Source organism: Cyclopterus lumpus, chromosome 21 (genome assembly GCF_009769545.1).
Source record: "Cyclopterus lumpus isolate fCycLum1 chromosome 21, fCycLum1.pri, whole genome shotgun sequence".
Lineage (NCBI taxonomy): Eukaryota > Metazoa > Chordata > Actinopteri > Perciformes > Cyclopteridae > Cyclopterus > Cyclopterus lumpus.
In genome coordinates, this window is record NC_046986.1 from 5716422 (window position 1) to 5739188 (window position 22767).

The 22767-nt window shown below is 43.1% G+C and overlaps 2 protein-coding genes across 4 annotated transcripts; one reads left to right on the top strand and one right to left on the bottom strand.

Annotated features, from left to right (window-relative positions):
• Positions 1–278: 278 nt before the first annotated feature.
• LOC117750091 (solute carrier family 35 member F5-like) lies at positions 279–10580 on the bottom strand. 3 transcript variants are annotated; one of them, XR_004611766.1, is made up of 16 exons: positions 10390–10580; positions 9360–9501; positions 8664–8813; positions 8426–8488; positions 8191–8272; positions 7380–7573; positions 6432–6513; positions 6252–6339; positions 5418–5482; positions 5158–5262; positions 4855–5014; positions 4644–4734; positions 4003–4157; positions 3154–3242; positions 1396–1965; positions 279–1287 (listed from the first exon to the last, which is right to left on the bottom strand). XR_004611766.1 is itself a non-coding variant. In XM_034561001.1 (15 exons), exons 2-14 carry the CDS (start codon positions 9492–9494, stop codon positions 3161–3163), a joined length of 1452 nt encoding a protein of 483 aa, XP_034416892.1. In that variant the 5' UTR covers positions 9495–9501; positions 10390–10580; the 3' UTR covers positions 279–1965; positions 3154–3160. The 3 variants fall into 3 exon arrangements, 2 of the variants coding, with proteins under 2 accessions (XP_034416892.1, XP_034416893.1); XM_034561001.1 differs by having other exon boundaries at positions 279–1965; XM_034561002.1 differs by having other exon boundaries at positions 279–1965; positions 9360–9541; positions 10390–10560.
• Positions 10581–11688: 1108 nt separating this feature from the next.
• sympk (symplekin) lies at positions 11689–22188 on the top strand. Its single transcript, XM_034561004.1, has 27 exons — positions 11689–11874; positions 12237–12348; positions 12585–12650; positions 13173–13226; positions 13378–13451; positions 13563–13689; positions 14754–15003; positions 15087–15257; positions 15419–15658; positions 15866–16017; positions 16114–16264; positions 16571–16796; positions 16906–17056; positions 17139–17374; positions 17941–18022; positions 18106–18219; positions 18317–18464; positions 18639–18799; positions 19298–19406; positions 19504–19604; positions 19820–19910; positions 20027–20128; positions 20533–20720; positions 20816–20992; positions 21093–21182; positions 21318–21488; positions 21812–22188. The coding sequence occupies exons 2-27, from the start codon at positions 12289–12291 to the stop codon at positions 21977–21979; spliced, it is 3660 nt and encodes a 1219-aa protein (XP_034416895.1). The 5' UTR covers positions 11689–11874; positions 12237–12288; the 3' UTR covers positions 21980–22188.
• The last annotated feature ends 579 nt before the right edge of the window (positions 22189–22767 follow it).

Below are 22767 nucleotides of genomic sequence, written 5' to 3' on the forward strand. Positions count from 1 at the left end.
ACGAAAAAGCACTTCCTGCTAACATCCCATGATTTAAAGTGCCACATTTGAACTTTGTTCCAAGGTTTGGATGTTCCCCAGCATAATATGCTCTTAATATGATACATTAAAAAAAGGGGTTTTATGTTATTAGCAATGTATGTATGTTTGTCTAAGTTAAATGTGGAAATCAGCCACCTCAGGCTACCGATGTCATGCTCCTTGAAGCCGAGAAGACAGTAAATACATGCAAATCAAATAAAAAAGAAATGCCTATTATGAGTACGCCACTCGCCACGCAGATTTACAAAGATATCTTTTAATAGTGCAGTGTAGGAGTATGAAAACAGACTCGCAAAAATAAAAGCACGATTCAAAGAGCCGAGGTTGATAAAAAGGGGGAGGGGTTAGTATCACGGCCTTCTTCTTTTAGATCTTATAACAATCTTCATTAATGACACTTAGAAAGAGAAATTGCTCAGAAAGAAGAAGAACAAAAAGAAGAACCTGAGAAAGAAAAATAAATCCTATCCCTTGAAGTCTAAGCGGAGCACATGGGGGAACTAATCCTCCTTAAAAAAAAGAAAAGAAAAAAGCTTTTATACTTGCAACTGTGACACGATTGGCTTAAAAACACAGCGAGTACAATAATGAACATGAACCAGTTTAAATATGTCACTTAAAGTGCTCTACCTCGTTAATTCATCCTCACGGGACAGTTATTAACATCCTCCATGTCATGTGTTCAGTAATAAACTCTCCGTAAAGATATCACACGTCCGACACTACGGCTGCTAATTGAAATGTTTTTGTTTTGTCATGAATTCCCAAAACAACAGTAAATAAATCATTTTTTTGCTTGAGGCAAAAAAAAGAGACATTTGTATATATATATATATATATAAGTAATTTTGGCTGTTATGCAAAACTCTTCCCCCGGCTAAAAATCATTTACAATGATACAGAAAATATAAAAAAAACTTTTACACAATTTTAAAAAGACATAAATCTGTAGTGGTCATCTGAATTTCACAAAAAAAACAACATCAATACTCTATTAATGCTTCACTGTGAACAAGTATTTACGCCCCATTTTAAACAACAACAAAAAAAAGGAGGAAAACTGCTCGTAGGAGCAGGCGACCGTTATTGCAGTTTTGTAGCTTATTGCGTTGGGAAAAGGCCGACGATCAGTTCACAAAGATTACGTTTCTATCACAGTTTTGTTTTTCTGTCAGCGGCTACAGAGATGAACAAGATGTCGGAGGGAGGGAGGCTCTCTTGTTCAGCTCTCTTCTTCATGTCCGACTTAAAGAAAAAAAGAAAAAAAGGGTTGTTGAATCCTGTCAGGACAGTGTTATGATCACCTGAAGGAATATCTCACGAGACACCTGCGCAGAGGTGAAGGGTCACTACCCGAGCTGCCGGAGGCTGAGCTACATGCGGCTCGTCAACACGAGGGTGCGTCACATGGCCGATGTTTATGAAAAACAAAAACAAAAAGGCATCAAAGACAAACGTCGTCTTGACAGATTGTGCTTTGTGAAAATGCAAAATGTCTGCTGCACACATTCGCTTGAAAACAAGCAGCGAGGCTTCAAAAAGGCCTCCGGGGAAAAAAAATAAAAAATGGTGAACTCTGAACACTGATTTCAGATATTTAAAAGAAACACACACACACACACACACACTAATAACTCTGCCTCTGTTAGTGTTATGATTGAGTTCAAAATGTACCGTTTTCATTTGGTCACATGACAATCACTGATAAAGTCTAGCACCTTGACAACCATGAGGTTTATATATATATTTTTTTTTAAACATAAGAAAAAACTGAATATCAGTCTGTGATGACTGGAATGTGAGAAAAAAAGGAGAAATGTATGCGTTGTCTCAACACCGTAGAAAATAAATAGATTTAATAGAAGGCACTTAGTTCAATGTCTCTGAAGGCTTTCCAGATTGTCTGAGATCCACGTTCACCACCTGGGGACACAACAAAAAGAAAAAAGAAGCATCTAAACGACATGTTAAAAGCACATAAATATGTATAGTCTATGAAGTGACACACACACTTCTCCATTGTTAGCATTCACTGATTTTCTCTCATTTAGGTTGAATATCTTTGGGTTATGAGCATGTGATGCATTTTTAGTATCGTTAGACAAAGATCGCAGGCTTACTCCTATGCGTCCACTTTTCTTTTGCATCTCTGCTCCTCCATTAAAAAAAAAAAAAACTACACACTTAGCAGCCAGGCTTAAGTCTGTCTTCCTCCATCAGAAAACACACGCCGGGTTCAGAATCGCTCTCTCTCCGCCCTGCTGGCAAATTACTCTGCGGGTTTGGGAGGCGGCTGAGAAAAGCTCGAGTAAACCTCCCAACGGTGAACAGGCGAGACGCAGACTTTGTGAAGTGGGTGGCTAATCTCGCCTCTCTAATATTTACTTAAAGACTTTCCTGTCCCGCTGGTCTTCTGTCCCTCTGACTCACTAACATGTCCAAACACGAGGGCGTCCGACAAAGACTCGACAGATGTTCAAAGGGAAAACAAACCGAGTGAAAGCGGGGAGGAAGATAGCAGAAATCCGGAGCTCAAGCAACTATTGCTAAATGATGACTTTCCCCTCATTTACATAACAAAAATACATGCGGGTGCTTGATTTACTGCATCTGCTGTGTTTAGAAAGGGTTGCGTCTCAACGGTAAGCCTAAATATGTGAAACTCTTGCAAGACGGTAAAGGCATTGACCTTGAATAGTTAAAAGGTCACCAGGCAGCGAGTCTACAGAGAGTTTTTCCGCAAATCTATAAAAACTAATTAAAACAAAAAAAATGAAACGAGAAGTTATCATTAACAAAAGACGACTGTCTTTGAAAATTCAAAAGATAACAAATTGCTTTACATTAAAAAGAGAAGCTGGTTGTTTCTGAATTACTTCAGGAAGAAAATTTAAAAAAAATTGGGAATTTTGATATTTAATCCGGCAGTTTTATGTACGTTTAGATTCTAACACACACACACACACACACACGCACGCACGCACGCACGCACGCACGCACGCACGCACGCACGCACGCACGCACGCACGCACGCACGCACGCACGCACGCACGCACGCACGCACGCACGCACGCACGGGTCAGAGGCCGAGAGCGCGGAGAGGTCGTTTACTTTGTGTTCACGAACAGAAGCTGGCTTCTTTGGGGGAGATGGGGTGGAGAGGGATAAGGCTTTCACACTGCTCACTGTCTTCTGGCAATCTGTGGGAAGAGGGAGCCCCGGCTGTCAATCATCATCGTCACAGTCGTCGTCTTGACAACCATCATTATTATTATTATTATTATGATAATTATAATCACCCCTCGGCAAAACAGGAAGAAGCATTCACAGAAGAATGGAGAGCATAACTGCAGTCGGTGAAGCGTGAGCATCCGATTACGGACTTAACTTAGCGAGGCTAAGAGCTACAAAATGGAGCCTGTTGTCTTAAAAGTGTGTGTCAGAGGTCAATTCATTATAAATTGGTCACACACACACACACACAACACAATAGTTTAACAACACACTATTCCATTTAAAAACGTTAGATGCTTTACTGGACTGGAAACCATTTTGTGGAATTTTCAAACGACATAAATGTAAATTAACTTGGTCCTGTATCCCGTGTGTGTGTGTGTGTGTGTGTGTGTGTGTGTGTGTGTCAGCTGAGCACCAAAGGCTGCTGCTAGGGATTGAACCGTATTTCATTACCTTTTGAAAAGATGTCCGTGTTTTTGTTCACTCCTCAGTTTTGATTTATTGACAACTTTGTACGCTTTTGGGCAACAAAATCTAATATCCTCTGTCCTTCAAAATCGAACCGACACACAACGTTTTCAAGATGTTTTCCTCGTATGAAAAGGCGATGTGAACTCGCGCAAGTATTACGTCTCTGCAAAGTGTTTTTTCATAAACTGAAACAATGGCCGCCTGAAGGGACATTTAATATGGTCGATGTGCGGAACCAAAACGGCGTTATACCTCTGAACGCGATGTTTCCTGCAAATGAAGACGTACACTCTCCTCAGCCCCACCAGGACCGGATCCCAGTTGTTGTAGTGGCATAAGAGCGTGGCGATGAAGAAGGACAGGAAGACCGGCACCGCCCCGGCGAAAAACAGCCACGAGAATCGGGCCTGTCCACACACACACACACACACACACACACACACACACACACACACACACACACACACACACACACACACACACACACACACACACACACACACACACACACACACACACACACACACACACACACACACACACACACACACACACACACACACACACACACACACACACACACACACACACACACACACACACACACACACACACACACACACACACACACACACACACACACACACGAAAGTAACCGTTACGACTACCAACACGACTTCAGATCATTCAGTTTTAAAAACATACAGTACGCTAAAACGTCACAATTAATATTTAGCCCCCAATTTGAATAGATATTTACTCACATTACAACATTAATTTGAGCACATTAAACCAGACTGATCTGACCCAGTCTCTGATTTTGTTTAAACATTTTTTCGACTCTTATTTCAAAAAACTCTTGACTGTTGAGTTCCTGCTCAGGGGAAACGTACCTTCTGCATGCAAATATCTGCCATAATCGAGAGCGGGATGGTGAGGCTCAATGCCAGAGTCCCGATCAGAGACGATGTGAGGAAACAGCCCCTGCGGAAAGGAGAGAGAGAGAGAGAGAACGCGCGGATTATCGAAAATGTCTAAATACTTGCGTATGCAAATCGTGCCAGAATTGGGACCTGAATAGATAACGAGTCAGGTTGCTCTCACCAGAGCCAGAGGAACTCGGAGAGGACGGTTCCAATGAGGCCGTTGATGAGGATGTACGTCCACACCAGCTGGCTGGGAAGCTCAAAGGCCTCGAAGCCCGTGTAGTGGAGCAGGAGGAAGCCGGGCCACAGCAGCAGCAGGTTGAACAGGCCCACAAACCCTGAGAGACACATCAATGTATGTATTTGTTGTCAAACTGTAAAAATACCTAAATAAAAGTATCAAACAAAAAGACACACAGCTCAGACATCTCAGACATGGCTTGAGATAAGTACAATAACACATTTTAAAGCGTGTTCTTACCGAAGAACATGGGGATGTCCAGCTTATCCTCCCGGTCCACTCGTCTCTTGATCATCACGATGTAGACGGCGTACAGCACCGCCCCCGCCAGCGACCACAAAGAACCTTCAAAAGTAAAAAGTAAATTACATTTGGAAATGAATGTTTTCAACCGATATACATTCAACACTATTATGAGGCATAATCGGAGAGTGATGCAAGAAGTTCTCCTTCACAAAAATGTGAAATGAGTGCCGGATGCGCGCCGTCTCCACGGTTACCTGCGACGCCGTTCTCATCCGGGTTGTCCATGCTGGAGAAGCTCACGAGGGCGACGCCTCCCATGCTGAACAAGAGAGATGCAACAGGGACCGACTGAATCCAACTGACAGGTAACGACACTTCAAGGTGACAAAATGTCCAAAGAGCGCTGTGATGTTCATAATCCCCAACGTTTAAAATGCATTTTAAAAATGTGATTAATGACCTTGTCCAGATTATATTAAATAACGTTTAACTCCTTACAGCCCAACCAGGCCCCTAAGATCAGCAGATCGTTTTAGCTTTATTATTTTTATTATTATAAGTGCCTTGAGTACCTTTTAAGGCACTATACAAATCAAATGTATTATTATTATGAATTATATATGATTGCATCTATTTTATTTTGGATCTGTTTGTATATTGAGTCATAAATCCACAAGATTGTGATAATTCTGCTGTTATTAGAGCCTTAAACAATTAAACAAAAAGAAATTATCATAATTGCGCTGACTTGTGACCAACGTGTAAACAGTTCATTTTTGCACCAAACAATTTGGGTAAAACTTCATTTATCTTTTTATTAAGACAAAGAAAATAGGTGCCTAAAGGAAATACCAGGAGTTATTAATCTATATAAAAACATTCTGCATGCATAATCAGGATTTTGGTGTGGGAAGCTGTCTGGTTTCAACTACTTCTTTGCCCCAAAGTGGCTAGATGGCATTTTAGAAGAAAAATAAAATCACAATGTAAAAGCACGGAGACACATGGAGGCAGATACAGAAAAACGTACAATAATAAATCCACTTTCAGCACAGAAACCTACCGACGTGCCTTTCTCAAGCCCTTACCTCAGAGACACCGCTAACAGTTTGGACAAGGTGAACCGGTCGGTGCTGTTGCTGGGAAATATGGCTGCTAAGATGAGCGTGAACAGGCCTGAAGAGGGAGGGGACAAAGTCAAGTCCCATTACACCCCGTTACCGACACTGCGTTTCGTCATGACGTTTAACAGAGAGGCAAAGAGTCACCTGAGGTGGACGACAGGATGTTGACAATGGCCACCTGCGTGTTGGACAGGGCTTCTTGGTAGGACAGGTTAGCCAGAAACCACTGGAAGAGGAACAGAAGCAGTGATGGGATGTGTATTACACCACTGTTGTAAAAACCATCTAACGTACCTGACAAAGCCGGGTTTTGTTCAATCAAACCTGTGTAGTTAGTCTTAACTTTTACAAACGTTAATGCCTTTTTTTCCCCTCACACAAGACACGACTTTAGCCCTGTTTTTTTTTCTGCCTGACAGGAGCTCCCAGGCAAAAGCACCCAAGATCAGAGACAAATCAACTTCCAGCTCTCGCACATCTGTGCTCAAACTCTACGTGTGAACTCAAGATATCTGGCGGGCTAAATATCTGGACCTGTTGGGGAAGCTACAGCCAATGAAAGCGCGAGACGGGGGGGGGGGGGGGGGGGGGGGGGGGGGGGGGGGGGGGGGGGGGGGGGGGGGGGGGGGGGGGGGGGGGGGGGGGGGGGGGGGGGGGGGGGGGGGGGGGGGGGGGGGGGGGGGGGGGGCGGGTGGGGGGGGGGGGGGGGGAAAGGGGAAGAAAAGGGGGGGGGGGAAAGTGGGGGGGGGGGGAGGGGGGGGGGGGGGGGGGGGGGGGGGGGGGCAGCAACAAAAAACCAACGCTCAGCACTTTTATTTCTGAGCTGTTGGATTGTAATATATCAACAAATTCCATTTTGGCAGGTCATCACTTGAGAGGCTAAATGATTAATGACTTGGCAGTCTTGCATCCTTTCCTTCTCACTCGCCACCGTGCCAAACAGCACTGCTATCAAATAACACCAAGAGAAATAAAGTGAGTGCGTTATCAATCATTACATTTAGCTGACGCTTATTTAAATTATACATCGTGGTTATAATTCGGTACGGCAAACTAAAATAATTTTTAAAAAGCTGTCTTTTTTTTACGCACCACAAAGCAGAAGAAGAAGCTGATTTTGGCCACATCGGTGATAGTGAGCTTGCCCACTGTGCGTAACATGGCCTCGTGGTCCTTGGCAGCTGGGTAGGACATGCGGGACAGTTTGGCCTCCAGGGCTTGAGTAGAGGGCAGCTGACGCACCTCCATGATGTTACTAAAACGCACACGCTGCTTTTTGGAAGCCGCTGGGAGGCACAAAATGGAGAGAGGGGAGGCGTGGTTTCATTTAAATGTACAAACACACACAAAAATAAAATGTGCATTTTATTTTCCTGACACAAAATATCACACTTCAGGTGCCAACGCCTGACTGGAATGAGTACAAGTCATTTTTAAGAACATATGAACGCTTGAAATACAAACACAATAGACTTTCTCAGAACCTTTACTTTAGACTCTTTGGATAAATCCGTCCAATAAAGAAATTGAGGTCAGCCACAGCTCGTCTGAACTGAATCACTAAAAAGTGGGAACAAGCCAAAAGATTATGAGATTTCTCTCCACTTGTTCAAACTACTGGCATGTGAAAGAAGAGAGAATAGAGGAAGGAGAGAACTGAGTCTGAGGGTCACCCAATGAGGTTTCTCTCAATAAATATCTTTCATATTGGCTTTAAACAATGATTTGATCTATTTTCATAGCTCACCACTGCCCTCTGTCGTTACTTTTCATTAATGAGACCAAATTCATGACGTTAACACTCCAGCATTCTCCAGTGGTCTTTGTTAATTCCTGGGGGGGTAACAATGATATGCTCCATGTTATTATTATTAAACACCGACAACATCAACTGCGTACTCACCAGATTCACAGTCTCCCATCAGACAATTGGAGTGCTCGGCAGGTACGTCCTGGAACTTCACCGGAACGTACAGCGGTTCGCTCTGCACAAGAGTGACAGAGGAAGTCAAACATGTGTAGTTGTTAAAGTGCAGAGTGACACACAGAGTCATTTCGTACTGTACTTCTGTAGCCGTGTCCACTGCCTCGAATAGAGTTAGTAACACTTGTATGTGTTTTAAGATTAAACTACCTACCAAACAGTTGTTCACGGAGGTGTCTGTGGTGCAGGGTGCAAAGTAGGCCTCGGCATCAGCAAACTGCAGAGAGAAGCGGTTCAAACCGTCAACTTACTGACCAACTGCAGATGTAGCTTAAAGAAAAATGGTCAACAGGCTTCACACTGCTGGACATGAGCCTGTTTAAAAAAAGGCATTGGTTCATGTACTCAACTCAATCACCCCTTTGTGGTGAGAGTGTGCTTTAACTACTTACAAACGCAGAGTGCCTCCGTTTCAGAGAGCCGGTGCACTGCTGCCTCCAGGGCCGCCACACCAGGAAACCCAGCAAGTACAGTACGAACATGGAGGTTTTGGTGAATGTGCTGAAGAAGGGTTTGTTGTACTCCTGGCGCTTGAAAATGTACTGCGGGAGGAATCGACGGGAGGAAGCGGTTTAGGATAACAGCTTTCATGAGTTATCCGAGATGTTGTTAAAAGCTGGACAGCTTTCCCTGTTTTCTTTCAAGTTAAAACACAGTTTAGAGCATAGGATGTAACGCATTATATTTACTGAATACAAACGTGACACTTGATACTTTCCCTGCACTACATTACAGATGGAAATTACTTGACCACTTTGCTTCTAAAAATTGGAGTGAGAATAGAATATATATCCAATTATAAACATATGGACTTACAGGATTGATATGTACTAATAAATGATTGGAGTACTTTATTAACCCCTTCTTGGGAGAGAGAGAGAGAGAGAAGGGCAAAGTCGTATCATACCTTGGAGCACGACACAATAAAACACAAACAAAATATACCAAGTGCACATTATTAACTTCAGATTCCAGAATAATCTCAATGCACTTTGGTGACCCGAGTACATCCGCACCCCCTCTCTCATTTATCCACAGCAGTGTCATCTCAGGAAAAAAACTGATTGAATGTGACAAAGAGTCCTTACGGAGGTTAGCTCAGAGGAGCCCACCCAGATGACATCCACCAGCAGGAGGATCACCACCCCCAGGGCCATGCGCCTTCGCTGGGCTGCGGAGCTGCCCTGAGAGCTCATCCGGTTCATGATGAACACCCACTCCATCAGGACACTGAGAAGACACGCGAGGATGGAGGCAAGATATTCAGGAACTGCCCCGAGCATTTGACAAATCAGTCAGGAGGGTTTTTTTTCCGTGAAAGCAAATTATAGAGCGTCACGAGAAAAGTACAGCAATAGTAATATCTCTGTGCCTCCGACGAGTTTCAAATTAATGAATTTCTGACCATAAAATTTAACCGAAATTGATCAAATAATATAAAATCAAGCACGGATAACAAAATACAGCTGCTTAAAATGTGAGGATCATTGTAACTTTTTACGGTTAGAAAAAGGGGCTATTTTCTATAAATGTATAGTCTAAAGAAGCTTATTAATCCCTTAAATTAAAAAATGACAGCCCATTCAGAGCCAATTGAAAAGTAAGACAACGTATTTAAAAAAGCAAAAGGAACAGTGCTGAGCAACTGTCAAATAACTAGCTAAAAAAAAAAAACACACACACTGACATATTATGTTCAGATGACTCAAAATTACTCAACAGGCAAAAATAATCCTCACAAACATGTGTAAATACATCTCTCCGTACCCGTGTTTACATGAGAGTCACGTTATAGAAGTAAGTTAGTTAACGTTGACGTAACTATGTGCGTGAATCCGCTTCTTCAAAAGGGAAAGCTAGCGGAACCGCTTCCAAGCTAACGAGTTTTACCCTGCTATTAAAATCGTTACAGGCTGGAAGTCAAACCGTCGGTCGCGTGCCCGGGGCGCAACCGTTATCAACGGTTAACCTGATCCGGAAGTGGGTTTTAAAGTACAGTTAACGTTTAATAATCGCTCGCGCTGCGTTCACTTGTTTATCAATATCAACGCTGACGAGCTAAGCGCTAACGAGCTCGATTAAGTGGTGAATTTATGAACTTAAGTCGTCTTTTTTTACCTGAATGCGAGAAGAGGTCATTTAGTTAGCACCATTGCACACCGGTCGTTACGTCCGCTGTTGAAATATCGACAGAAATCCCCGTTTTTCTTTTGGGTTTTTTTTACGATTAAATTATTGACAGCCCAGTGGTAGTAAACATTAGCGCGCGCCCACCCCTCAACGTTATCAGGTGACATCACTTATGTGCTGCTGAGGTTTCTGGGAAATGAAGTTTTGGCCTTCTTGTTGAAGATCAGATTCAATTATTCTGTCCATTGAAACACTAATGGCGTCACCACTGAATATATATGTACATCACAACTAATTAAACAACAGTATGTATGTATATATATATATATATATAGTTAGTTCAAGTTAGAACATCATATATATATATATATATATATATATATATATATATATATATATATATACATATATACATATATATCTTTATATATATATATATATATATATATATATATATATATATATATATATACATATATACATATATACATATATATATATATATATATATATATATATATATATATTTGAACTAGATTCACATTGTAAGCTTCACTGCCCCATCGGTGACAGACAGTACTATCTATTTGTATAGAAGTGGTCCAAATCTTCTGGCAGCCGGGACGTTATGTTGAAGCATCTACTGTATTAAGTAAGTTTGGGTAATATAAATCATAAAACAATTGCTAGACATCATAGAAATCACAGTATATCCAGTTTAAGTATTGCTCATATTTGCTATATAAAATCTTAAAATTAAATCCTTTTCATTTAATGATTAATACAATACTAAATTAAACATTTTCACATTATTATTTATAGTAATACTATGTGCCATTTTTCCAATTCAAGTCACCGAAAAAAGATTACCAGAAAAACTCTCCACAGTCTATTTCCAATCTGTTAATTCTGTTGCACCACCGAGAGACTTGGAACGGCATCGAGCACTGTTGCACATTGTTGTCTAAACAGGTCCTGAAATTTGATGAGAATTTCCACAAAAGAAAAAAAGAAGCCCATTGTAATTGTACATTTTTTTATATAAGGATTTTTTTTCGGAAAAAAACCCATTTAATGTTGTGTTTAAACTGGGTTTGAACTGTGGTGCTGATCTGAGCTGGTCTGTAGCCCCCCAAAAAACAGCCCATAACATTGAAATTATTATTTAATTAGAACATAACCTGACTAAAAAAATAAAAAATCACAAAGGATCAAATTGTTTCTGCAACAGCGACGATGTGTCCCAGCAGGTGGCGCTGCTTTCTCCCTGCTGAGCTTTTCAACAACAGTATAGAAGAAGTAGAAGAAGAGCAGCACGGCTTTTTCAATTAAACATGGCGGCTTCCCTAACAGCGCCGAGTTGTTGAACTCACTGGCTATCTACACAACCTGCTACACTATTTAGTCCGTCACACCGGTCGCGTTTCAGTTGCCGTCGCAGCGACAGAAGCAACGCGTCTGTAAATCGAGCGAGTGAGTATAACGCCGTGTTGTTAAAACAGCTATACGGTTAGCAATACTGTTAGCATGGGGGCTCGCGCGCCAGCTAGGAGCGAAGCATTTTTGGGGTTTGTGACACTCTGCGATAAGGCCTTGTTATTAATGACTTGTATCTACGATGCATTTTAATATTTAATGTGCCACAGATATCAAGCAGCTAGCGCGAGACCCGTTTTGTATGGTCATGATGTGACGCACGCGACCCTTCGCCTCACAGTTTGAATGTTATTATGATTGTGTATATATAAAAAAAAAAAGCATCAAATAACTTTGTTCCTATTTACCGTGGTTGTGTGTCACAACAGGTTTCATTTTTATTTTTATTTTTAAAATAGGAATTTTGAAGACCGCGATGTCCACATAGTGTGGGAGAAGCAGAGCAGCGTGATGGAGTCAGAGGATGAGGGGACTCAACCCCATGTCGTCGACATGACCACCAGTGAAAGGGTAAGCTGGTGATGTTCTTACCTTGTAGTTGTGTTGCACATAAACATGTCCCCACTCAGAAATACTGTGGAAAGGGTTGGTTTTTTAAGTGGAAACTCTCTCCAATTCATAGATAATAAATATTGATGGTTTTTTTTAGTAGAAATGATTGAAAGCAGCTTTTAAAAAATTCACACGTTCACAATATTAGAATCGGTATGACATGCAACAGTTGATTCAGTTTTCTTGGTTCCCAGGTGGTGGATCTGCTGAACCAGGCCGCCCTGATACCCACAGATGAGAAGCTAACTGTGCTCAAACAGGTCTGTAGTCTGTCTCATCAACTGTGTTAATTGTCTTTTTATTTAGTTTGTTTTGCTTACTTGATTGTTTGCTTGGTTCTTCTATTGTTCTTTTTGTCCGTATTGTGTCTCGAACCGTTCTCTCTTATTCCATTTGTTTGTTTTGGGAACTTTCTAAGATGATACCTTTCTGACAAATCAGGTTTTCTCTATTGATATTCTCGTATTTCATAATGTGGGTTTATGTCAATGAAAACTAGTCTGACTCACCGGACACACATTGTGTGTATAAGCCTGCCATTGGCTGCCTGTTTCAACAGGCCTTCTCTTCCCCTTCCTGTATCTATCTTGTAAGGGCACCGTTGATGATTGTGACGAAAGACAAACAAGCCATACCTTTTTTTTAATTACCAGTATATGAGAATGATAATGTGTGGAGCCAGGCCTTTCTATAGCTAAAGCTCTCCAAGACTAATGCAAATACGTCGCACATCTGTGCAAATTACAGTTTGTGGAAAGTCGATTAAATTACTTATTTTTCAGGTCCAGGAGCTCATCATTAACAAGGATCCCTCTCTTCTTGACAATTTCTTGGATGTAAGTAAATCTGTATGCAGCTCTGTAACTTTTAAGTTAAGCTATTTGAATGCACAAGCTGTATTCGGTACAAAGTGGCACATTCTGACTTATGGTACTAAACTCACATTTTAATAATAATAATTTTTCCATTGGCGTGTTCATCATGTAGGAGTTGATCGCCTTTCAGACTGACAAGTCGATCGAAGTGAGAAAATTCGTCATTGGCTTCATAGAGGAAGCCTGGTGAGTTATTAGACGGACAAAGTCGTCTTCTTGTGGCTCTAAATCTCGTTTGTGAAAGAAAGTGTTTTGCGGCTATCTCAGTCTTTCTTTTCAATGTTTTTTTTTTTCCAGTAAAAGGGACAATGAGCTCCTCCTCAGACTGGTCGCCAATCTGAACATGCTGCTGAAGGATGACAGCGTGAACGTGGTGAAGAAAGCCATCCTCACTCTCACCCAAATGTACAAAGTTTCTCTGCAGGTAAACGCATGCATCTCTTGGGAAATGTTCTCACTTACAGATTTTGAACAGCCATTATTTGTTGTCATAGGAATACACAACAAAATCAAGTACCGTATTTTCTGCACTATAGGGCGCACTGGATTATAAGGCGCACTCTCAATGAATGGTCTCTTTTCGATCTTTTTTCATATATAAAGCGCATCAAGCGAAACAAAACAATCAGTCAGTCAAACTTTATTAAACGTGTCACAATAACTCTCAACATTGTTCAAACGTTAATGAGCGTATTCACAATAACTCCCAACCTTGTTCAGTTGTAACACGTAAAAAAAACAGTCTGATACCGTTAAATCAAACGTTAGCGTAACTCTGTGTGGTCTTCTTTACTTGGCGCAGGTCATCTTCTTGCTTCCTCCTCGTCCGTACCATTGATTCATTAATGTTGAATTCTCTCGCAGCGGCTCTATTCCCATGTTCTACTGCGTGACTGACAGCCTTGAGTTTGAAGTCCGCGTCGTAAGCGTGTCTCTTGACAGGTGCCATTTTGGGGTCCTTATACACACACACACTGTAATATTATGGCGAAGTACAGTATGTATTACTCCGCGACGCTCCTGACTACGGTAGCCGTAAAGGGGCGTTCACACCAAACGCGTTGCGAATCTTTCGCCCGTCTGGATCCCACGTAAAGTCAACGCACAGACGCGTTTGGTTGAAATTCGCCGGGCGTTGCGATAGACGCGTTTTGCGCGTTGCGAAATTTCGCCAGAGTTGAAATATTTCAACTTCCAACGTGACTGACGAATAAACTGACGCGAGTTATAAAGCCGTTTGGTGTGAACGCACCATAATGCTGCAAGCGGTGCGGCTTTGTAGTTTACCGAAGTCGTACTAAAACATTTGGACAGAGCGCCGTGTACCACACAAAATCGCTTCGAGGTCAGTAAGCACAACCAGAATTAATTCATAAAAAAGGCTTTAAAGGCTTTTAAGTGTGCCTTTTTATAGTGCGGAAAATACGGTAACTACAACGGACATCTGTTGCCTTTTCAAACCCTCTACTCCCGTCTCTTCCATGCCAGTGGTTGGTGCGCTCTAAAGCCGTATCGGAGAGGCAGGAGGCATGCTGGGATCTGGTCACGCAGATGAAAGGGGATGTCCTGGCCTTACTGGACTCTGAGAACGACGGCGTGCGCACTCACGCCATCAAGTTCACGGAATCGTTAATCGTCACACTGTCCCCGCGGACGTCGGACTCCGACGTTCCCAAGCGACAGGAGAGTGACATCAGCCTGGACAAAGTTCCCAGAGATCACTCGTACATCCGCTACGGTATATTAGAATCCTGCTCTGTGTTGACATATCCATTAAAGTCTTTCTTTCTTCTGATATCTTGATGCCATTGGACTCAACAGATGTCTTGTGCGAGGAGGGAAAGACTGCACTGGAGAAGCTGCTGAAGTTCATGGTCCATCCGGCCATTACCAGCATTAACCTCACCACGACACTTGGCTCCCTGGCCACTATCGCCCGTCAGAGACCCATGTTCATGTCAGAGGTGGTGCAGGCCTATGAGACGTTGCATGGTAAGTGCTCCTCAGACAGTGTCATGTTCATTGTCAATGAACCTTTTTGTGTTGTGCAAATCTTTGTGCTCAATACATCGTTATTTGACTGTACGTCATATAATATGAAAGGATATTTTTCTTTCTTTAACCTTTTTTTTTTTTTTAATTAATTTTTTTAGCAAACCTGCCACCCACTCTGGCCAAGTCTCAGGTCAGCAGCGTGCGAAAGAATCTGAAGCTGCACCTGGTGGCGGTCCTCAAGCATCCCTGCAGCCTGGAGTTCCAGGGTCAAATCGGCACTCTGCTGCTGGACCTGGGAATGCCCCAGAGTGAAATAACTCGCTCTACTCCCGCACCACGAGAGCAGCGCAAAAGGCCTCGGCATGAAGAATACACAGAGGGGAAAAAGGTCAAGATGGGTGAGTGGATGATAGCTTGAGACTCACCCATCAAGACAATTAAAAAAATATGTTACGACAGTCGACACCAACATCTTTAAATCGAGTCGACCAAGCCCGATGGACATGATCTAATCTTCTAAAATATGTCGTTGGGCACAAACACCTGCAGCTTGATTGCGAACACGAGTATCATTTATGTTTGTTTGTGTTTGTTTGTTTGTTCAGAGCCGCCCCTGAATGAGGACGACGAGGACAAGGAGGAGCCGGCCCCGCTCTCGGTTCCTAAACCAGCTGCCGTGCCAGTAGCACAGACTTCCATCGACCTCACAGCGGAGTTCCTGCACCCGCTGCTCTCCCCTGAGAATGTCGCCAACCTGGTGAGCGGAAGTGGCCCCCTTTTACTTTTCTTTTTATTTCTCTCTTTTTAAGCCCGACTGTGTGACAGTTTTTATATCTCTTGTCTGGTTGTTTAGGTGCTCATCAGCATGGTGTATCTACCTGATGTCATGCCAGCATCCTTCCAGGCCACATACACACCCGTTGAGTCAGCTGGCACTGATGCCCAAATTAAACATCTGGCCAGGTTGATGGCCACGCAGATGACTGCAGCTGGGATTGGTCCAGGTGAGTGAATAAAAATTCCACTCTTGTATCTGTCTATTCAAAGTGAAAAATACAACATGTTGTGGCTATTTCTTGGTTGGGTTCAGAGACCTCCCGAAGTTTTATTAGTAATGGAATATATAGCAGAAACTACAAATAATAAATGTTTTATCTTTTTAATTTATTCACAATTTAAAATATGTTTTTGTTGTTGTATTGTTTATAATGATTTTCAGTCAATTTTAGTTTTAAAAGTAACCATCAGTTTGATTTTGCTATCCGACAGTATAATGTCTGGGCTCTAATTTAAAAAACATGATATCTAAGGACTTGAGCAGTGCAAAGCCAGAGAAGACGACGCCGTGAAGAGCGAAGGCAACGACGAGGACTCCGTTGCTAAAGACCTGTTCATCAAGCGCAAAGTTCCAGCGATGGTGGGACAAGCCATTTCTGTGGTGGGAGGCTACGAAAAGGAAAAGACTCCACCCCCGGAGGCTCCCGCCCCAGTAGTCAAGAGGCTTCCTGAGCCCATCCTTCCTACGGGACAGACCAAGTGAGTTCTGGCTCCGCACACAAAGACGGCAGGAAAAGCATTTGTCGGCGGCGCCTTTTTGGACTTATTGCCGTGCGTGATTTTTGTTGTTGTTGTTGTTCTCGTCCAGAATGGCCGGGCCGAGCGGGAGAAAAAAAGTGTTCCGCTTGTCCGACGTCGTCCAGCCTTTGTCCGATGCCGAGATCGAAAAGCTGACCTCCAAAGCGATCAGACGCATTCTGCATTCAGAGAAGACGATTGCTCAGAGCGGCATGTCCCATGTACGTAATCGCCTCATTTCCTTTCGTAACGACAAAACAAGTGCCCGTTTCAGAGCATAACCACGGCCCATCTGTCTGGCAGGTCCGAGTGAAGCTCCTCTCCAAGCTCGTGACGCAGTTTGAAGGGATGATGAAAGAAGACGTGCTGGAATTTATTCTGGAGGACATCAGGACGAGGAGCGACCTGGCCTTTTCTCTCCTCTACCAAGAGTACAACACTTACCTCAGCCACCTGCCGACCGGGCGGCTGGACAGCTACGACCACTGTCTCTACACTCTGCTGTCGGGCCTGCAGGAGAAACCCGAGCAGAGGGACGGGTGAGACGCATTAAAAAAAAAAACTTCCTTTTATTTCTCTAGCTCTTATTTTTAAAAGTGCAATGTGTTAATCCTGACCACATCCTCGGGGGCAGCATTTTACCTCAGGTACAGGGTCCAAACAATCAAAATGTACAGCCATGAGTCGTAAAAAAAAGAAACGTTAAGTACTAAATACACAAAATGTATTTGTATTTACTCCAATAAAACTATAAACTTATACAGGTAGAACATACGTGATTGACGAGCCCTCCAGGTGCATTGCCGGTTAGCGTGCTCATTTCAGTAGATAGCAACATCTTTTGACGTAACGTCAACGCTATAACCGTGTCACATTCTGGTGAATGTTTAAGTGAGTTTAAAAATGATGGATAGATCATAAACATTGCACCTTTTTTTTTTTTTTTTAAGTGGTGTGCCGGTTATGTTCTATAATGACTGAAAGCGGTAAAACGCGGCTTGTTCCTGTTTAATTGCCGATTTGGCTGTGGAGCAAAGAAAAGAGCGAGCCCGCCGTCGACCATAGCTGAGCCACATTTTGTTTTTCCCATTCCCGTCTCTTCCAGACTTTTCACCAAGCTGGTCCTGGAGGCGCCCCTCATAACCGAATCGGCGTTGGAAGTAATCCGACGCTACTGTGAGGACGAGGTACGCGAAAGAGACGTTTGCGTCAAGAGCCGGTTCGTATGTCCTCTCAACGGTTTGTCGTGACCTTCTTCTTTTTGTTTCAGTCTCGAGTGTATCTGGGCATGACGACCCTGAAGGAGCTCATTGTCAAACGGCCCTCAAGGCAGTTTCAGTATCTGCACGTGCTCCTGGATCTCAGCTCCCATGAAAAAGAGAAGGTGGGAACAGAAGTGGTCTAGATCCTATTCGTGGGTAACTCGCCGTTTGCTGAACTGTTGTCTCTTCAAAGGTCTGTGTCTTTTTTTTATATTTCAGGTGCGCACCACTGCCTTGGCCTTTCTCAAGCGCATGTATGAGAAAGACCATCTCAGGGACTACATTGAGAAGTTTGCCCTGAACTACATGCAGCTTCTGGTTCATCCCAACCCTCCATCTCTGCTCTTTGGGGCTGACAAAGATACAGGTTTGGGACGCGCCCTGATCACATTCACACCCGGAAGCTTGTACACGAGGACATCCAAATAGTAGAAATAGTTTTAAATGCATTACAGTGAAACAGCCACTACTATTGTTGTCCTCTACTGTAACGTGTGTGTGTGTGTGTGTGTGTGTGTGTGTGTGTGTGTGTGTGGAACAGAGGTGGCTGCCCCGTGGACTGAAGAGACGGTGAGACAGTGTCTGTTCCTCTACCTGTCCCTGCTGCCTCTAAACCACCGACTGGTCCACGAGCTGGCGTCGGTCTACACCGAGGCCATCGCGGACATCAAGCGCAGCGTGCTTCGAGCAATAGAGCAGCCTGTAAGTCGTCTCTTCACTGTCGGCATGCCCTCGCTCTGTCATACAAGTGTCTTTTGAGGGATGTTTGTGGGAGAGAAAAAAACCAACTATAACTGAGACGGTCCACTCTGTTTATTAATATTGGTGATTATGAGCAAGTCTTGCCAAACAACTGGATACAAAGAAAAGCACTGTTTGAGTTCCTACTTCCTGTTCTGTAGGCGTAACGGTCGTCTGATAGCGAGCAGGTACGCATGCCTGGAAAGACTAACATGACAAAATAATTGAGGGCAAAGGCCGGACTATCGGACTACATGTTTGTCTATTTCTTCATGTGTTTTTCACTTGTTTGACCGTAAGAGAAAGTAAACTAGAGCCAACGGTACAACTTTCTGGCTGTCTTTCATACCAAAGACAATTTGAGACGAGACTGTTTACGTGTACCGTCTGTGGTCTCAAACCTGTGATGTAAGGAAACTTTTTTTTAATGGTATTGACAAGTTCTCACCCTCGTTCTAGATCCGTGGAATGGGGATGAACTCTCCGGAGCTGCTGCTCTTGGTTGAAAACTGTCCCAAAGGGGCAGAGACTTTAGTTACTCGCTGTCTGCACATACTGACAGATAAAGGTACAAAAATAACTGAAAATGTAGAACATTAGAAGAAAGTCTAGGAGATAAATAAGTGTTGGTGTGTAAAACAAGTCTTCTCTTCCTGTCCGTCCAGTGCCTCCATCTCCAGAGCTGGTGGAGAGAGTGCGAGACCTTTACCACAAACGGGTTCCAGATGTTCGTTTCCTCATTCCCGTCATCAATGGCCTTGAAAAGGTTCGCTTCTTTCAACTCACCCCAGTGGTCTAGTGACCTGATCTGCTTTTTGTAATGTAATGTTTAAACACATTGCATACATCACCACACATCAACACCAATATTCCCAATGTTTCGCAGTTCACAAACCGCGAATGACACCAGTGCATCCTGAGCGTCTTGCCACTGCGTGGTCATCATAATGAATTCTGTCACATTTTCTTCTTCTCCTGTAGAACGAAGTCATCCAGGCTCTCCCCAAGCTCATCAAGCTGAACCCCATTGTGGTGAAGGAGGTGTTCAACCGTCTCTTGGGCACTCAGCATAGTGAGTGGCAATAGACACTGCGCTGTGCAGACGTTTACTTCGTAATAAAGTTCAAGTAGTTTCAATACATGTCGTAAACAAAGAAGATGCTCTAACTGCTGCGTGTTGTCTTTCAGGTGAGGGAAGTTCCTCTGTGTCCCCTCTCACCCCTGGAGACCTGCTGATTGCTTTACACAACATAGATTCAACCAAGTGTGATATGAAGTCCATCATAAAAGGTCAGTGCTGTGTTCACTGATTAATTATTTAGTTTGTTAAGCAGCAGCTTGTTGTTGTTGTCTCTGAAGAGCAGTTGATGCTTCAATCTGTTGTTCCTCTTATCTTGGCAACGTTGCCCCTGGTATATATACCTTTTTATATTGAATTCATAATATTAGAGTTTGACTGTAGAAAGGAACTACCCAATAATTGCAATGTATTTGTTAGCCATTAAAGGGACTTTGGAATGATCTTTTTGATATTTTGAGATGTGTGATGCACTTGAACCCAAATTGCAGGCAGGATAATAGTGCAACTATATAATAAGTTGAGTTCTGTTTATATACATTTTTAGTGGTTAATTCATCACTTTCTGTTGCATTGTACGACGGCTGGCAAAAAAACGAAAAATGTTCCGCTACAGCCACCAACCTGTGCTTTGGGGAGAAAAACGTGTACACGTCTGAGGTGTTGGCGGTGGTGATGCAACAGCTGATGGAGCAGAGCCCCCTCCCCATCCTGCTCATGCGCACCGTCATCCAGTCCCTCACCATGTATCCGCGACTGGGAGGCTTCGTCATGAACATCCTGTCCCGCCTCATCGTCAAGCAGGTCGGCGCCAAACTCCAGACGCATATTCACGGGTTTCTTCAGTCATCAATGTCCCCTAATCTCTCTCCTCTTTTTTTTCCTTCTTCTTCCTGTAGGTGTGGAAGTATCCCAAGGTGTGGGAGGGATTTGTGAAGTGCTGCCAGAGGACGAAGCCTCAGTCGTACAGCGTGCTGCTGCAGCTGCCGCCCGCCCAGCTGACGAGCGTGTTCGAACGCTGCCCCGAGATGAGAGAGCCTCTTCTGCAGCACGTCCTCTCCTTCACGCCTCATCAGGTGAGAATCACACCTGACCCCCACGAGCAAATTAATCACTTCTCTTGGGATTTCTTCATGTGCTTCACTCTCTCTCTCTGTTTTTTTTTCTGTGCAACAGCAAGCTCACATTCCTGCCTCCGTCATGGTGGTCCTGGAAGCGCACAAAAAGCCGGAACCAAAACCTGTGGAGCCTGTCGTGGAGAAAGAGGCAACTACGCCGCTTCTTACCTAATGTGTCTGTGTAGAAATGTATTGTAGCAGTCAATCAATCCCTTTTTTATTATTATTATTATTATTATTATTCACAAGTTGTGGTTGCATCCCTCTTTCTGCTTTCACGCAGATTGACCCAGTTCCCGCCCCAGTTGAAGAACAGGCTCCCACTGTGACACTGGAAGGGCCGGAGACGCCCGAGCAGCCGCAACCAGCTGCCATGAAAGAGGAGGAAGAGCCAATGGAGCACGAGGAGCCTGCTCCGGTGATGCAGGAGGAAACTGTTGCTACTGTTTCCCAGGCAAGTTAAAATAGACCTCCTTTTTTCTCTCACCGTTCCATCCATGTTAATTGTGTTTGGCTCAGTGGCAATTAAACATCTGAAAGCTTGCACTGCTTCCTAGAGACACAAATGGGGTATTTCTCACATGCATAATGAGGGTGCAGACTATTATAATATGAATACATTTTATTGAATGCCGTTTAGCCTTTTTTTTTTTTCAAAACACTACTCTATGCTGCCGCAAATTAACAGGATTTAATTGTTTCATTTTGCAATCAATGATTGAATAATACAAGTTTTGGCCTGTAAGCTAATTATTATTTTTTTTGGTTCTCTTTTAGGAGGAGTTGACAAGAGCAGAGGAGACGCACTCCTCTCAACCAGAGCCAGTGGAGGAACCCATGGAGGAGTCTCAGCCTGATCCCTCAGACCTCCAGGAGCCTGTAAACGATGTCGAAGCCGACGTCACAGAACCGGAGACTGGAAGCGGCAGCGAGGATGTAGAATGACTGCTGAAAATAAATGATACGCAATGCTCTCCTTTGGGAACCTCCCACGGACTTTTCAGGATTTGTTGTCAAAATCGAAAATGCCTTTTTGTTCTTTTTGTATGTGCAGAAAACAGATTTTGAGGCAGGGGAAGGTGGGATCAAGATAACGTTTGTATGAATTCCATATTCATTTGTGATAAGTTGGCAAATAAATATAGAAAATGCTGGTTTACTGTCTGCTTCAGTTCTGTTTACTCTAGTACATCACGATGGTTCAGCATGAATATGTTAAAAACATCTCAAACACAGTGGATAGCAGAGCAAAAATTTGTATTAAAGCATCTTTTTTTTTAAAAGTGGATTAAAAATCATATTAAAGTAAAAAAATGAAAGAAAAGATTAATTTTCTTTTTACATTTTATTATTTTCAAAGCAGCAGCAGCAGCAGCTCCTGACCCATCCCGAGCTCTCTAAGAAAACGAGAAAAACTCCCCAAAATGGGAAGAAATCTCGGAAGAGGCAATTCAAAGAGAGATCCCCTCTTCTCGGACGGATGGGCCTGTGCCTGGATCTGAAAAATAAGACAATTGTTAGAACATAAATAATATAATGTGAGTCAAATTAAAACAGCTATCTATCTATAGTGTAGTTTATGTTTAAATGTAAATTAAGACGTGTGTGTGTGTGGTGTGATACTATCTCAGCCACGGGTGATTCCTCAGTTGCTCCAGGGTGAAACGCTGATCCGGGTCCACATGCAGGCAACTCTGGGGGGACGTGGGTACCTAAAATATACAGACATAATA

Bases quoted from the DNA above. Each gene is read 5' to 3' on its own strand.
- LOC117750091 (XM_034561001.1), bottom strand. From the start codon at position 9,494: ATGGAGTGGGTGTTCATCATGAACCGGATGAGCTCTCAGGGCAGCTCC. The intron at 7,574-8,190 runs GTGAGTACGCAG...TGTGCCTCCCAG, and splicing joins GATGGGAGACTGTGAATCTG to CGGCTTCCAAAAAGCAGCGT. The intron at 5,015-5,157 runs GTAAGAACACGC...TGTGTCTCTCAG, and splicing joins GGACATCCCCATGTTCTTCG to GGTTTGTGGGCCTGTTCAAC.
- sympk (XM_034561004.1), top strand. From the start codon at position 12,289: ATGGAGTCAGAGGATGAGGGGACTCAACCCCATGTCGTCGACATGACC. The intron at 12,349-12,584 runs GTAAGCTGGTGA...CTTGGTTCCCAG, and splicing joins ACATGACCACCAGTGAAAGG to GTGGTGGATCTGCTGAACCA. The intron at 12,651-13,172 runs GTCTGTAGTCTG...CTTATTTTTCAG, and splicing joins AGCTAACTGTGCTCAAACAG to GTCCAGGAGCTCATCATTAA.